The sequence below is a fragment of the Mandrillus leucophaeus genome, unplaced genomic scaffold (assembly GCF_000951045.1).
Source record: "Mandrillus leucophaeus isolate KB7577 unplaced genomic scaffold, Mleu.le_1.0 Scaffold424, whole genome shotgun sequence".
NCBI lineage: Eukaryota > Metazoa > Chordata > Mammalia > Primates > Cercopithecidae > Mandrillus > Mandrillus leucophaeus.
This window is the reverse complement of record NW_012104521.1, coordinates 2,421,492-2,436,886: the sequence shown is the minus strand read 5'-3', so window position 1 is coordinate 2,436,886 and position 15,395 is coordinate 2,421,492. Positions and strand designations below refer to the sequence as shown.

Here is a 15,395-nt window from a genome sequence, read left to right as displayed (position 1 = left end):
TAATGCGTTGTACTACATTACGATGACTATGATGGTTACTAGGTGATAGGAATTTTTTAGCTCTGTTTTAATCTTGGAATCACCATAGTATATGTGATATATTGTTGATGCATGAGTGTAGGTCATAATTAGCCATAAGAAAGAATAGCTACGTTAGTCATTTGTGAGTTAGTACCATTAATATAACATTTATTGTGGAACCACCTCACTCCTGGTTACTTCAGAAAATGGCAAAAAAAATAAGTTTTTGACATTGTGGGATTTATATTCCAAAGAAGTGTACATAATTTAATGGGGCCATGTTTTGGAACCTTGTGGTACTAATTTTTTGCCAGTTTTTAACCCTCTGTTATGATCTTTATACATTGGCTTCTAAAAGCATTGCCTAGGCAGAGGAAAATAAAACTAGTCATGTTGAAAACCGTGAACTGTATGAACTTGGAAGATCACCAAAGATAAGCATATCTAAAAGTTATTGATTAGATCTTAAAATGCCAGTCCCAGCTGTTTCTGTTTAAATTTGTCTATTATAAAGAAGCTCCAATAGAACTTTGGAGTGATATCAAGGTAACAATCTATAAATCATAGAATTAATGGTTGGTAGGCCTGTGAAGAACTTCTATCGTATGACTCAAGCCCCTCAGAGGACAGTTTGTTAACCATAGAGAAAGATGGTATTTATTACTCATTTCCTCAACTAACATCCTATTCTGATGTCAGTAGTATAGGAATTGCACTTTGTTCTGTATACCGTGTGTCCAATGTATCATAAGTCTCACAGTCATGTTATACCCATAAAGCTTTATTGACTGAGACATGCATTGCTGAGAAGTCAGGTCTATGTCTTATCTCTACCCTAAGAAATAATTTTTTCTTATTACCATATCATTTTCTTATTCTTAGGACAGCATGGTATATTCTTATTCTTCTACATAATCATATATTTGTGTGATTTCTTAAGATAGATGGAGAGATAGACACATAATAAATTTACACTTACAATGCAGGGCCTGCCATATATATCTCTCCTGTATACTCCATAGTGCCAGTGCAGTAGGCATTCGATAGACATTCAGTAAATATTTATAAAATATAGGACCTAAGAGTATGCTTGACACCTTATGATTTATAAATTATTTCTATTTTTGCAGTCACCTTCATATATTTGTGATTTCCCCCTCCCATCTCTGGCAGGTGTTATGATGCTACAACTTCTGGAAAAAGTAATTGAATTGGAAAATTGGACAGAGGGGAAAGGCCTCATTGTCCGTGGGGCAAAAAATACTTTCTCTTCAGGATCTGATCTGAATGCTGTGAAATCACTAGGAACTCCAGAGGCAAGTGTTATATGAATTATGCATTAGATTCTACATGTTTATTAGACATGTATGACTGTGACATTTATATTTTACTAATGGTTATTATGATGACTTTAATAACTTCCAAAGGATTATAGGGATATTTTGGTTTGTTTTCTTTTTTAGAATTATAGGAGGAACAATATAACAAGCAAATGATTCTGAGGTTTTATTAGTAGTATATCTGCAAAGGGCTGTTGTTAAAAGCTTTGAAATTACTACAATTTCTAGTTTAGCAGAACACTCTCAGTTGTGTTAGATATTTTGGAGGGATTCTCTCTCTCTCTCTTGCTGTTAATGTTGCTCCAGCCCCCTCAAATGCCCCACTTTGTCTCTTTATTTTTAAGGTGAATTGATTTCTTTTTTAAAAATATTTTTAAGTTTAGAATAATTTTAAATTTACAGAAAAGTTGCAAATGGAGTACAGAGTTCCTATGCACCCTGCATCCGGTTTCCCCTTTTGTTAACGTCTCATATTCCTGTGGTACATAGATTTGTTGTTACTAATGAACCAATGTAGTAGTCTGTTCTCACACTGCTATGAAGATCTACCTGAGACTGGGTAATTTTTGAAGAAAAGACATTTCATTGACTTACGGTTCTGCACGCTATACAGGAAGCATGCCTGGGAGGCCTCAGGAAACTTACAGTTATGGTGCAAAGGAAAGGTGAAGCAAGCACTTCTTACCATGGTGGAGCCGGAGGGCGGGGGGAAGTGCCACGCATTTTTAAACAACAAGGTCTCATGAGAACTCATTCACTATCACAAGAACAGCAAGGGGGAAATCCACCCCCACAATCCAGTCACCTCCCACCAGGCCCCTCCTTCATCCTTCAACACTGAGAATTACAATTTGACATGAGATTTGGTTGGGGGACACAGAGCCAAACCGTATCATCCAACATTGGTACTTTACTATTAATGAAACTCTGCTGTATGATTTCATTTATATATGGAATCTAAAATAGTGAAACTCTGCCTAGCATGGTGGCTCACACCTATAATATGAGTGCTTTGGTAGGCTGAGATGGGAGGATTGCCTGAGACCAGGAGTTCAACACTAGCCTGGACAACATAGCCAGTCCTTGTCTCTACAAAAAAATAAAAAAATTAGCTGCGTTTGCTGGCACATACCTGTAGTCCCAGCTACTTGGGAGGCTGAGGTGGGAAGGCTGCTTGAGTCCAGGAGCTTAAGGCTTCATTGAGCCATGTTGGTGTCACTGCACTCCAGCCTGGGTGACAGAGTGAGACCCTGTCAAAAAAAAAAAAAAAAAAGTAAAATTCAGAGAAGCCAAGACTGGAATGGTGATTGTCAGGGGCTTGGTGGTGGGGATGGGCAGGGATTGATGTTGAGTGTTCTTGTTACACATACACACAAAATTAATATTAATAATAATAAAAGGGGTGGGAGGAAACTTTGGGAGGTAGTGTATATGTCTAGGGCCTTGATGGCAGTGATGGTTTAATGGGTGTATACTTGTCCACAGACTCATCAAGTTGTATACATTAAATATGTACAGCTTTTTACCTGATAATGATAATTCAACAAAGTAGTTAAAAAAAGAAAAAAGAAACTCCACACTTCGTTCATATTTCAGTACTTTTTCTACTGGTGCCCCTTTTCTGCTTCAGGATCAAATCCGGGATACTACAGTACCTTTAGCTGTCATGTTTCAGATTCCTCTTATCTATGATAGTTTCTCAGGCTTACCCTGTTTTTCATGACCTTGGCAGTTTTGAAGAGTACTAGTTAGATATTCTGCAGAATATCCTTCAAATGGAATTTGGTGTTTTTCTCATATTAGACTGGGGTTGTGGGATTCTGAGAGAAAGACCAGAGATAAGCTTCTATTTTCATCACATCACATCAAGGGAATATGCTGTCAAGGTGACTTATCACTAATGATGTTAACCTTGGTCACCTGGCCAAGGTAGTGTTTGCCTGGTTACTCTATTTTAAATTTACTTTCCATACTCCACTCCTTGGAAGCAAGTCACTAAGTTTAGTCTACACTCAAGGGGGAAGGGAAAATAAATTCCATCTCCTGGAGGGGGGACATATATGTCCATTATTCTTATGTAAGGGGGATTTAGGTCTTCTCCCCCATTTATTCATATACTTATTTATTCAGTTATTTATATCAATATGCACTCGTGGATATTTATTTTATATTCATTATTCATTTTGTTGCTCAAATTGTTCCAGCTTTGGCCATTGGGAGCCCAAAGACCAAAGGCCCACAGTCCTGTCTTCCTTTGACACATCCTTTTGTTTTTTGAGTATTCCCTTACTTTCTAGTATTATAAGATACTCCACGTTAATCTTGAATTTTCCCTGCTCCAATTATGTAATGAGTGATTTCTTCAAGGAGTCCTGGTTATGGAAAATGGTAGAGGATGGTGTTAGAAACTAAGATCTAGGTGTTAGGTGTTTCTTTTTTTCAAGTACATTGATATAGCACATTCCTGGGTTAGTTGAGCCTACCTGTGACTATAATAGGATCAAGAAAAGCTCTTAATGCAGAGTGAGACGTCTTGGGTTTAGACATAGGTCTGCTACTCAGCGCCACTCAACTAAATGAGAAAGTTGCTCAGCTTCCTCTTAGCCTTAGCTCCATGGGATATATAAACTCTATCTCACCAAAATCTATTGAGGATTGAGTTAGCTATTCTAAAGTGCTTTGTAAGCTAGAGGGAGCTACTATAACATTTTAAATAGGTAATATAAATTAATAATATTAAGATGATAGATCAGCCAGGTGTGGTGGCTCATGCCTGTAATCCCAGCACTTTGGGAGGCCGAGGTGGGCGGATCATGAGGTCAGGAGATCAAGACCATCCTGGCCTACACAGTGAAACCCCGTCTCTGCAAAAATACAAAAACAAAAAATTAGCTGGGCGTGGTATCAGGCGCCTGTCGTCCCAGCTACTCGGGAGGCTGAGGCAGGAGAATGGTGTGAACCCAGGAGGCAGAGCTTGTAGTGAGCCGAGATCGCGCCACTGCACTCCAGCCTGGGCGACAGAGTAAGACTCCGTCTCAAAAAAAAACAAGCAAACAAAAAAAGATGATAGATCAAATTCAATATCATCACTTTTCCTTTAGCAGTCATATGAAGTCAGTACTTTTGTTATTGTTGTTTATTTGTTTCGCTTTTTAAAGATGAGGGTGCAGTAGTGTGAAGGGCTGAAAAAAATGAAGGACAGGAAGATTAGCAATGAACAAAGATGGTCATCATTAAAATCAGCAAGAATTTGAATGCTTTTAAGTGGAAGCTCTTTAGCATCACATGATAAGAAGTTTTACATGAGGTATGTGCATAAAGCACCTAGTTCTGGCACATAGTAAAGTTCAAGAAGTAGTAACAACTTTAAAAATATGCTTTTGAATTACCCTGATAGAGTAAAAATGCTGTCATCTTCCTTTATCAATCTTACAAGGAACCTGTTTTTCATGAATTCAGTGCTCCTTCCCCCTCTACCACATCTTCTAGGAGAAAAAAAGGAAGGAAATGAAATTAGAAAGGGAAAAAAGTAAGTAATATTTGTTTCCATTTAATTATAGATGTGGGCTGTAGGTGGGTAATAAAGTTTTCATGATATTTTATACAAGTCTCATACCACTGTATGTAGTATATGATTATTATTTGCATATGTGAGAAAGAATCTTTCAGATAATCAGAACACTGGCTTTGATAAACTTGGATTTGAAAGCTGGTTTCAATACTTTCTGGCTAAGTGATTAGGCAAGTCACTTAATCTTTCTAAATCTTATTTTCCTAATCTATAAATGAGGATTATTGTAGATATTTCGCTGAGCTATTGTGAGGATTCAAGATAATATATATAAAGTGCCTACTAGCGCTGTATCTGAAAAAGGTAGCTATTATTTTTATTTCAAAGATCTTGAGATTAATAAACATTTTCATTAATGAGATGATGCATAATTTGTAGCACTCCACTAGACTTAAATTTGTGATGTATCTGAATGGTTATAGCACTAATCTGGAAATTTGAAAAGACAGATTTTTTTCCCCCAAGATCTAATTATTAGCTATGTCACCTGCAAGTCATTCGATTATACAGGTTGAGTATCCCTTATCCAAAATGCTTGGAACTGTAAGTATTTCAGATTTTACATTTTTTCAGATTTTGGAGTATTTGCATATGTGTATATATATATATATATAATGAGATATCCTGGGAATGGAACCCAACTCTAAACAAAAAATTCACTTATATTTCATATACACCTTAAACACACAGCCTAAAGGTAATTTTATACAGTGTTTTCAATAATTTTTTACATGAAACAAAGTTTGTGTACATGAGGTCAGCTGTGGAATTTTCCACTTATGGTATCATGTCAGCACTCAAAAAGTTAGATTTTGGAGCTTTTAGATTTCAGATTTTAGATTTTGGAGTGTTTAGATTTCAGATTTTCATAGCTCAACCTATATATATGTATTTTTAATCTCTCGAATGGTTGTATCACTGTTCACCTTAGTTCATGAAAGACACTGTTAAAGACAGAATAATATAATAGACTCTTGTGGGTTTGATAGAAGCTGGTTAGGAAAACATCTCTAGTAAGATGAAGGGTTATTTTACTTTCTTAGTTTCTTCTAGTTAGAAGGTTGTTTCTGCCTCTTTAGATCATATGGCCACTATTCTTTTTCTCTATATTTAAAGATGGAAGTGGAAACATGCTCATTGCTTTATATATACATCATTATATATATGTAGTATATATACATCATTGATCTGGCGTAAGTCATGCAGGAAAACATGGAGAGAATTTTTATTCCAGCTTCAAATAAGGAATCACTTAGTAAAGTTTATTCTTTCTAGTACCTACATTCTCCAAGTAATCTGCTCTTTTCAACGCCTGAAGTAAATCTTGATTGACAGCTGAGGAGTAGTATTACTGCAAGTGTTTGTCACTTGTTGTTATATGCATCTGCCAGTCTCATCAAGGAAATGTGGAATTGTGAATCTGCTTTACAATGAGTGTGCTTAGAACTCAGATCAGATTCTTATTTTATTTAAAACATTGATCTCATTTTATTTTATTGAGACAGAGTCTTGCTCTGTCGCCCAGACCGGAGTACAGTGGCAGCGATCTCAGCTCACTGCAACCTCCGCCTCCCGGGTTCAAGTGATTCTCCTGCCTCAGCCTCCCAAGTAGCTGGGATTACAGGCATGGGCCACTATGCCCAGCTAATTTTTGTGTTTTTAGTAGAAACAGGTTTTCACCATGTTGGACAGGCTGGTCTCAAACTCCTGACCTCAAGTGATCTGCCCTCCTCCACCTAACAAAGTGCCAGGATTACAGGCATGAACCACCAGGCCTGGCTGGTTTTTTGTTCGTTTGTTTTGAGACGGAGTCTGGCTCTGTCACCCAGGCTGGAGTGCAGTGGTGTGATCTCGGCTCACTGCAGTCTCCACCTCCTGGGTTCAAGCAACTTTCCTGCCTCAGCCTCCCAAGTAGCTGGGATTACAGACATTCGCCACCACACCTGGCTAGTTTTTGTATTTTTAGTAGAGACGGGGTTTCACCATTTTGGCCAGGCTGGTCTCAAACTCCTGACCTCAGGTGATCCACCCTTCTTAGCCTTCCAAAGTGCTAGGATTACAGGCGTGAGCCACTGCACCCAGCCCGACACCTGGCTATTTAAAGCATTTTATAGGGTAGATGAATTCTTTATTATCCTTTTATGAAATCTCTGAAGTCACAGTATAAGAAATATATAGCATAAAAATAAACACTTTGAATATTTATGGATAATTTTAAGAATTGTAACAATACGTGCAAGAATTGTATGTATGTAACAATACATACAAGAATTGCAATGATACATATGGGGTGTGTTTATCACATTATGATATTAAAATTAACAAGAACTAGAAGTAGTTTATGTAAAGTTCCTGATGTTTCCTATAAACTATATTCCTATATACTTGAGAAGGAACTATAAATCTGTGTAAAGCTGAAATTTAAAATGACCTCAGGACTTTTGAGGCTCATACATGTGTTATATATGAGTTACAGCTGCAATATATAATTGCATCTCCCCCTCATGGCTGAAACATTCTGAAACTTACCATGACTTTAAGTTGTAAACAGTTTGTCTGTCAGTGTCTTTGTTGTTACAGATGCATCACTAGCATCTACTTAATTTGGTGAATTTGCTTTCTGAGAATGATGAGATAACTGAAGTATATGACAATTTTAGCAACTAGATTATAATTCCTTCTAATTGTAATAAAATGCTTGGAAGTGATTATTAAATGGCTTTTTTATCATAAAAATATAATTATTTTGATGTTTTTGCTATTTGTTCAGTTTTCAAAAGCTTTTTATTAATATAAATTACCAAATATGGGTAAAAGCAGAGACTAATACAGTGAAACCGTCATGTACTCATAAGAGCATCAAGCCTATCAACATTTTATTATATTTGTTATCTATTATTCCACTTTTTTTTTTTAGTGTAACTGATCCCATAAGAAGTTGGTCGCATCTTGGTATGCTTTGTTTATTGTGTAGGAAAAGAGCTCTAACTGTCCCTATTAGGCAGGTAATTCTTGGTTCAGATGGTAGAGGCCAGGAGATCCACTAGGATAACACAAAGATTAACCCTGCTGAAAAGTTATGTATGGGAAAGACAAAGGAATAAAATAGAAAAAAAATATATTTAAATATTAAGACTTGGATTTGATGCCACAGATGTCCTGTAGGCTACAAGAAGTTTCCTTTCAGAGGGAATATGTAATCAAAGTGCAGTTATAGGCTTTAGAACGTAGGGAAATAAAACCTGCTTAGTCTGCAATGGATGGGTATAATGCCTCAAGGAAAAGTGTGGCATTTAGAAACCTTTCTGTTCTTAATCTGTCTCCTCCTTTGTCCCTTAACTTTCCTTGTTACTTTTCTCCTAATCTATTGTTCCTTAGATCTTTGTTCCTTATATTTCTACAGTGACCTCAAAGTTCTTGTCTAACTTCCTTGTATTTGCTACTACTATTGTGCAGTTCCATACCCTGATTAATTTATAGACAAGCGGCCAAGCACAGTAGCTCACACCTGTAATCTCAGCACTTTAGGAGGCCGAGGTGGACAGATCACCTGAGGTCAGGAGTTTGAGACCAGCCTGGCCAACATAGTGAAAACTGTTTCTACTACAAATACAAAAATTACTTGGCCATGATGGCAGGTGCCAGTAATCCCAGCTACTCAGGACGCTGAGGCAGGAGAATCACTTGAACCCAGGAGGAGGAGGTTGTAGTGAGTCAAGATCACGCCACTGCACTTCAGCCTGGGTGACAGAGCAATACACTAGCTAAAAAAAAAAAAAAAGACAAACTATTTTAATTTTCTCTAAACCCTTCCGTGTATTTTGAGGAAATTAATAAATCCATATAATAAACACTTAAGAAAGAGGCTTATTTATGTTTCTAATAAGATACTTCTGTAGGCTGGGCATTTTTCCACTGTAAACATGGCTTAATATGATGTTAATCCTTCCTTTTGGCATTTTGGCTGAGCATTGTTCTTCTTATCCTTGTTTTATGAGAAGGATCTAGAAGAGTAGGGTTGGATCTCAGGTATCATCCAGATAGCGTGAAAATGCCACTGTCTGCAGCAACTTTCAAAACCTTGTTTTAGTACTTCTCAGCTTCCAGCTTTTATACATTAGAGCAGGTCTAGCTTTTTATTGGTTCCTCACCCACAGCTTACTCTATCACAGGTATCTCTTACTGGCTTGTTCGCTTTCTTCAACCCAGTGAGAGGACAGAGCATTTAACCATTGTGGGTTTAATAACTTTGGGGGACAAATTTAATGAAATCTTTCTTATCTCTAGGGCATGTTGGCCAATACTGCTTAAACTTCTGTTTTATGATACACTTAAAACCAAAACATACTCATTATCTATTGCCAGTATTGTTAGTAATATTAATAATAATGATAGATAACTTTTATTCTCTTACTATATGTCAGACACTGTTCTAACCTCATTTGGTGCCGTAACTTGCTTAATCATTACTAGCTCCCTTAATAAAATAGGTGCTGCTACTAGCACAATTTGCAGATAAGAGACTGTAGGACAGAGAGGTTAAGCAGGTTGGGCAAAGTCAAACTAATTAGAAAGTGCTAGAGCCCCAATTCAAACCTAGGCAGATTGGCTTTAGAAACTGTTGTTCTAACCGTTTATTTCATACGACTTCTAATAGACATTTTTAGTGTGTGCCTTTTGTCTTTTGAATGAAAATTATAGTAGTACACAGGCTAATACTTGCTTTACCTTTATTTCTACCAATTCTATATACTTCATGGGAATTTTAAGTAATCTAAATCTAGCAAGAGCAAATATGCATATTAAAATTATTTGATGTAGGTAATAGAACAGGTTTTATTGGAAAGGTTTTTAGCAGAGGATAAACCGGTTCACCTTGAAAACTTTTTAGCTCTTTGTGCCTGTGTTGATTTTCTCATCACTTTGTGAGCTACACTGATCTTCCTGATAACAGCTTTGGATTAGGAAATTCCTTCCACATTGGCTTTTACTTTTTCTTGACTGCATTTGTTTTATAAATCAACATAGTTCTCCATCTAAAATTCATCTGATTTTGTTAAGTTCAAAAACACTATGTGCAAAACATTTTACTAGCATCTGAGGAGGGAGAAGGCATAGTATCACCATCAAGGGACTTACTGTCTAGACCTAGCAAATGCCACGTTCCCTTCTCCTCTCTAAAGCCTCTCTAACTACCCCCATCCCAATTGAAATGAATAATTTCTTCTTTGACACTCTTCTCAGTTTGTTCAAGCACTTTTTATAATACTTATACTTTGATAGTTGTTGTATTTCTGTATCTCTGGCAAAATTATTGAGAACTTATTATTATGTTCTCTAGTCCTCGTCTTGTAAAGATGATGTGTCTGATAATGCATCTAAACACATATTCATACAACACAATTTATAAGTACTATAATTAAGGCATAAAAATAAAAATACTATGGAAACACAAAAGAGAAAATTGTTATTGTGAGATTTAGAAAATCTTGATGGAAAAATATATGATCTGGGCATTCCTTGAAATAGGTAAAGAGAAGGACAGCCTACTCCAACTAGTAGGAATGATGAAAGCAAAGACACAGGAGCCACAATAAGTGTAAGGTGTTAGAGGGATGACAAATAGTTTGTGTGGTGAAATTAGGATGCTTGGATGAGGGGTATGGTAGTCAAAGTTGATAAGATAGTTTGGAATCAGGTGGTCTTGCCAAGAAATTCAGGTTGTATTCTATAAGACATCATCATCCTACAGGAAGGATTATTAGGTAGCAGGATGGAAGATTATATTTAAGAGGAAAAAGAAATTAAATACAGAAATCAGTGAGGAAGCAAAGCTGTTGTCTCCGGCCATACCACCCTGAATGCACCCAGTCTTGCCAATCTTGGAGGTTAATCGGTGTCGGGTCTGATTAGTCCTTGGGTGGGAGAAAGCAAAGCCATCTTATTGTACTTATCAAGGCTTGAGTAACACAGGTATGAACTAATGCAACAGCAGCGGAAATATAAAAGAAGGGATCGATATTTGAAATATTTCTAAGGAATATCCAAGGAGAAGTACTTGGTAAATAACTGAGTGTGAGAGAATTGTGAAATAGGAAAGCCAAACATAGTACCAAAATTTTGAGCCTTATTGACCACTAGCTCAGAACTCTTACACTAAGTTTTTCCACTAACACAGAACTCTTATGCAATCTTTTACAGAGTTTCTAGGTATATCGTCATCTTTCTAAATATCCTTTAAGTCAAATAGTGCAAATTTTTAAAAAATTTCTCATTTCTTATGGATGAGGAAACTGAATTACATAGTCATGACTTGCTCAAATTCATGTTGTTATTAAGTGGCAGCACTAGGATTCAAACTCAGTTCTTTTACTTTCAGTTGGTTTTGCTGTGCTGAGTTTGAGGTGCTATCAGAATGTGAAAATGTCTAGTAGATTTTAGCACTTTATATGGAAGTAGATGAGACTTCCAAAAAAAAAAAAAGAAATTATAAATAAAGAAGAGAGTAAACCATGGATTGGATTTTTGAAACTGCATGGATTTAGGGGATTAGTTGGATAAGAAGAGCCAAGGAAGAAGACTGGAAAACAACAAACAAATAAGAGAATCTGAAGTGTAAAATGTTGCTAGAATGTGAGAGCAAATATGAGAATGAAGAAACTGATTAAAGAAAGGTACTATGTGTTATGAAGAGAGAAAAGATGAATAAGGAAAAGTCATTTAATTTGACAAGTAGGAGATTATTAAAAGCTTTTCAGGAGAGATTTTGGGATAAGGCAGAGGGCCAGATTACACTGGATTGAAGAAAGTATGTGAGCTAAAAAAAAGACAAGGCAATGAGTTTGGACTACTCTTAGGAAATTTGTTTAAGAAAATTGTAAGTTGTGGCAATACCAAGATAAAGCCTTAGAAATATTTTTTTTTTAAATCAAAGCTTAACATAACTTTTCCCTTCCTTCCCTTCTTCTTTGATAAGTTTATCGTCTTAAGGATAAGAGATGGGTATATCTTATGCCTTTCCCCCCATCATTACCCTGAGTAGAACTCCACAGTGATCTAGAGTATGTGATCTGTCACTTATCCCTACATCTTTGCTAATACCTCATGCAAAGCTGAGCTTAAGGAGCCCTAGGATGTCAACAAAGTCAAATACAGCATTATTTGCATTTCAGACAACATCAAAGAGTTTTAAATGGAAACATCATTGTTTAAAAAATACATATTTTTGGCTTCATTACTTTGTAAAAACTTAATTTAAAAAATTTAATGTAATATATTTGCATTATACCTTTGTGTTTCTGCTTATTTTTATTTAAAGGATGGAATGGCCGTATGCATGTTCATGCAAAACACCTTAACAAGATTTATGAGGTAATGCATCCTTCTTTTTAAAACACGATTTCTAAAAGACCAAAAATAGCTTTTTACTATTCCATTATTTGTACTAGTTAAGAAACAATAGCTAATTTTTAAATTACATCTATTCTAATGATGTCCTGTTTTTTGTGCTATAGAGGATAATCATTTAATTACATATAAGGATAATCATTTAATGAGGTATATACATATGTATTTTAAAAATAAAAGAAATGAAAGATAAGAAGAATTTAAGACATATCCCCTACAGAGCTCATATAACTAGCTGTATTTAGGAGCAGATATTAGGAAAGTTAAATACTGGTATTAGAGCAGAATAATAAAGACACTGATCTATATGTGACACATAAAGGTTACCTAACATTCCAAATTAGTAGAATGTGTAGTGAAGTGGTCTGTATACAGAGATGAGAGAAAGAACTATGGATTGGAAAGTTTTTACAGCTTTCTGAGGAAGATGAATTGACTTTGTACCTAGGTAAAGAAGCAAAGAGGAAAAATTCTTCTTGGCCTGTCAAGGTATGTTTGAGGTTACAAACTGTGACATGTTTTGGCCGATTAGTTTCCTACTTTCACATTCCAAATGTAGACAAATTTAAAATTATGAAAACTAAGGAAATTCTTATTTAAGCAAGGTTATTAATTGTGCACTGCTGTATTTTTGGTACTCATTGTATCTGAGAGTCTAGAGGGAGTAATAGAATCATAACATTACTATTCTAAAATAGTATCTTCATTTTCTCAACCCCTGTTCACCTCCCTTTTCCTATTGCATTTGACTTTTTCTTACATAAATCTGAAAAGTTACTATTTTTTTTAAATAATTCTTTCTACATGGGAGCGGTGTATATTAGGAAATTTTCAATTAGTTTAGACCTGCACCTTTTCATTGTAGGTTAGAACCTACAAAAATTCCATACTTGCAAAACTTTTTAGATTTACCTTGTATTCACACACCCCTGCAAAGTGGGTCTTTGCAAACAGGAAAGGTGTAAAAGATTTATTTTTACTGCAAAATCATGCCTTTATATAGGATTAGTATGTGGATTATTTCAGGCAGCAATGAGTTGATTTTTGAAGGAACCTTCATAACACAATTTTGGAGCTCTATCTTCTGTAACACATTTCGAACCTTTGGATATAGCCTTGATTTTCCAACTTTTAACCTGATACCAATAAAAATGGACAAAGATGATATCACATGGAATTATTCTGAAGAACCACTGCTGCTGAGAAGTTCCAGGAACTATAAATTAGACAAAAGCATCTATTTATTTGGGAGTAAGTTACAATATGGCTATAGCCTAAAAATATGTAATGATTCAAGGAGGTATTTTGATGAACTTACATGGCATTTATTGTGAACTACTGTATCTTTAGTATTACACTGTTTTTCTTCTCATGATATAAAGGTTCAAGCTCCTGCTATCCTTTGATGTGTGTTTGTTTTTATGAAGACTGCAATATTTTGTTTCCACTGCATTTTAAGATTTTTTAAAAATAACATTTGTAAGTGAATATTGAAATTAAAAATTGTAACATCAGTTTTTTCTTCAATATACAGACTTCCTTTAATAAGTGTTGCGCTGGTTCAAGGTTGGGCATTGGGTGGAGGAGCAGAATTTACTACAGCATGTGATTTCAGGTAGGATGAAAATTGCATTAATTTCTTGCACAAATATAATTAACTTGCTCAAATTCATTTTTGTCTTAATATGAATATTTTATATATTCTTAAATAGGATAAACCTGTTTTCTTTTTTGAATATTTTCTTTTTGTCAGTCATTAAAGTAGATAATTTTTATCTAATATAACTTCATGATCACTTCATTATTATGCATTTTCAAAAAATTAACAAAACACAAGCTTTTAAGATTTTGAATAGAGCAAATCCATATTAGCAAAACTCCTGGAAGGAAAGCTAAGGAAATATATGAAACTTTAAAATCCAAAAGAATTATACAAACAAAGTAAGCAACGTTAAAAAAGAAAAATAGAATGCAGAAAGAGAGACTGCTGTAGCTGTTTTCTCACCAATAAAAAGAGATTTTCTGAGATCCCATTGTCGTCTTTCTGCTGTGATTTATAGCAACTTTGTGGGACTTTTGGGAAGATTAGGGAGTAAAGATAGAGAAAGTTCTTTGGGACCAATAGCTCTTCAGTCCCTATAATTATTTTCAGTATTTAATAGCTATATTATATAGAAATGACATTTTGTAAAATCTAATGCTTTAGACATCTAAACTGCTTTCTCAGTACCATTCCCAAGGCCTACTAACACAGCTAGCTATAAAGGGACCAGTACAATGCTCCATAAGTTATCTGTACAGGCGCACACACTGGAGCCTCTTTATAATGCAAAAGGTAGTATATATAGCATAATTAGAGGTAAACTGGCAAAACAGTAAAGAGCCTGAGCACTGATGTCAGGTAGACCTAGGCTGAATCCCAGTTTGCCACTTTTACCTATTTGACTTTGAGCAAGTATTTTACCTCTCTTCATCTCAGTTTCTTTATCTATAAAATGAAGTATCTCCCTTAAATATCTATAAATTTAAATAAGATAGTGAATATATAGGTTTTAGCATAATGTTTAACCTAAAGTGTATGTAAGTATTCACATAATATTCTGGCTTAGAGTTTTAAGATTACCTTATACAACTGTCTCTTACCAATGCCAATATGGTAACATTCTGGCATACTTTGAAACTCATTGTCTTTTCATTTGGAATGTTTTTCAGTCTTTGGGCTAACCCTGGCCTTGCCATTTTTTAAAAACATTATATGCTTGACCCTAGCTAGGAAAAATATTGGAGTATACATTAAGAGAAGACTTCTAGTAAACTTTTTGTCTCACTTTCAGACACTGAAGAGAAAGTCGTTCTGCGCTGGCATGTAATGCTCTAGATATTTCAAAACATCATGTTGTACATTTAAAACATTTTTAGGCCTGGCATGGTGGCTCATGCCTGTAATCCCAGCATTTTGGGAGGCTGAAACGGGTGGATCACCTGAGGTCAGGAGTTCGAGACCAGCCTGGCCAACATGGTGAAACCCTGTCTCTACTAAAAATACAAAAAATTAG

At 35.5% G+C, this 15,395-nt stretch overlaps 1 protein-coding gene across 1 annotated transcript in view; it reads left to right on the top strand.

The window, feature by feature from the left end:
• ECHDC1 (ethylmalonyl-CoA decarboxylase 1) overlaps positions 1–15,395 on the top strand; it is a 53,952-nt gene that overhangs the window by 13,617 nt on the left and 24,940 nt on the right. Inside the window, exons 3-5 of the mRNA XM_011993087.1 lie at positions 1,195–1,337; positions 12,251–12,303; positions 13,874–13,954. Of these exons, the coding sequence (XP_011848477.1) occupies positions 1,195–1,337; positions 12,251–12,303; positions 13,874–13,954 (277 nt within the window). The remainder of the gene's footprint in view (positions 1–1,194; positions 1,338–12,250; positions 12,304–13,873; positions 13,955–15,395) is intronic.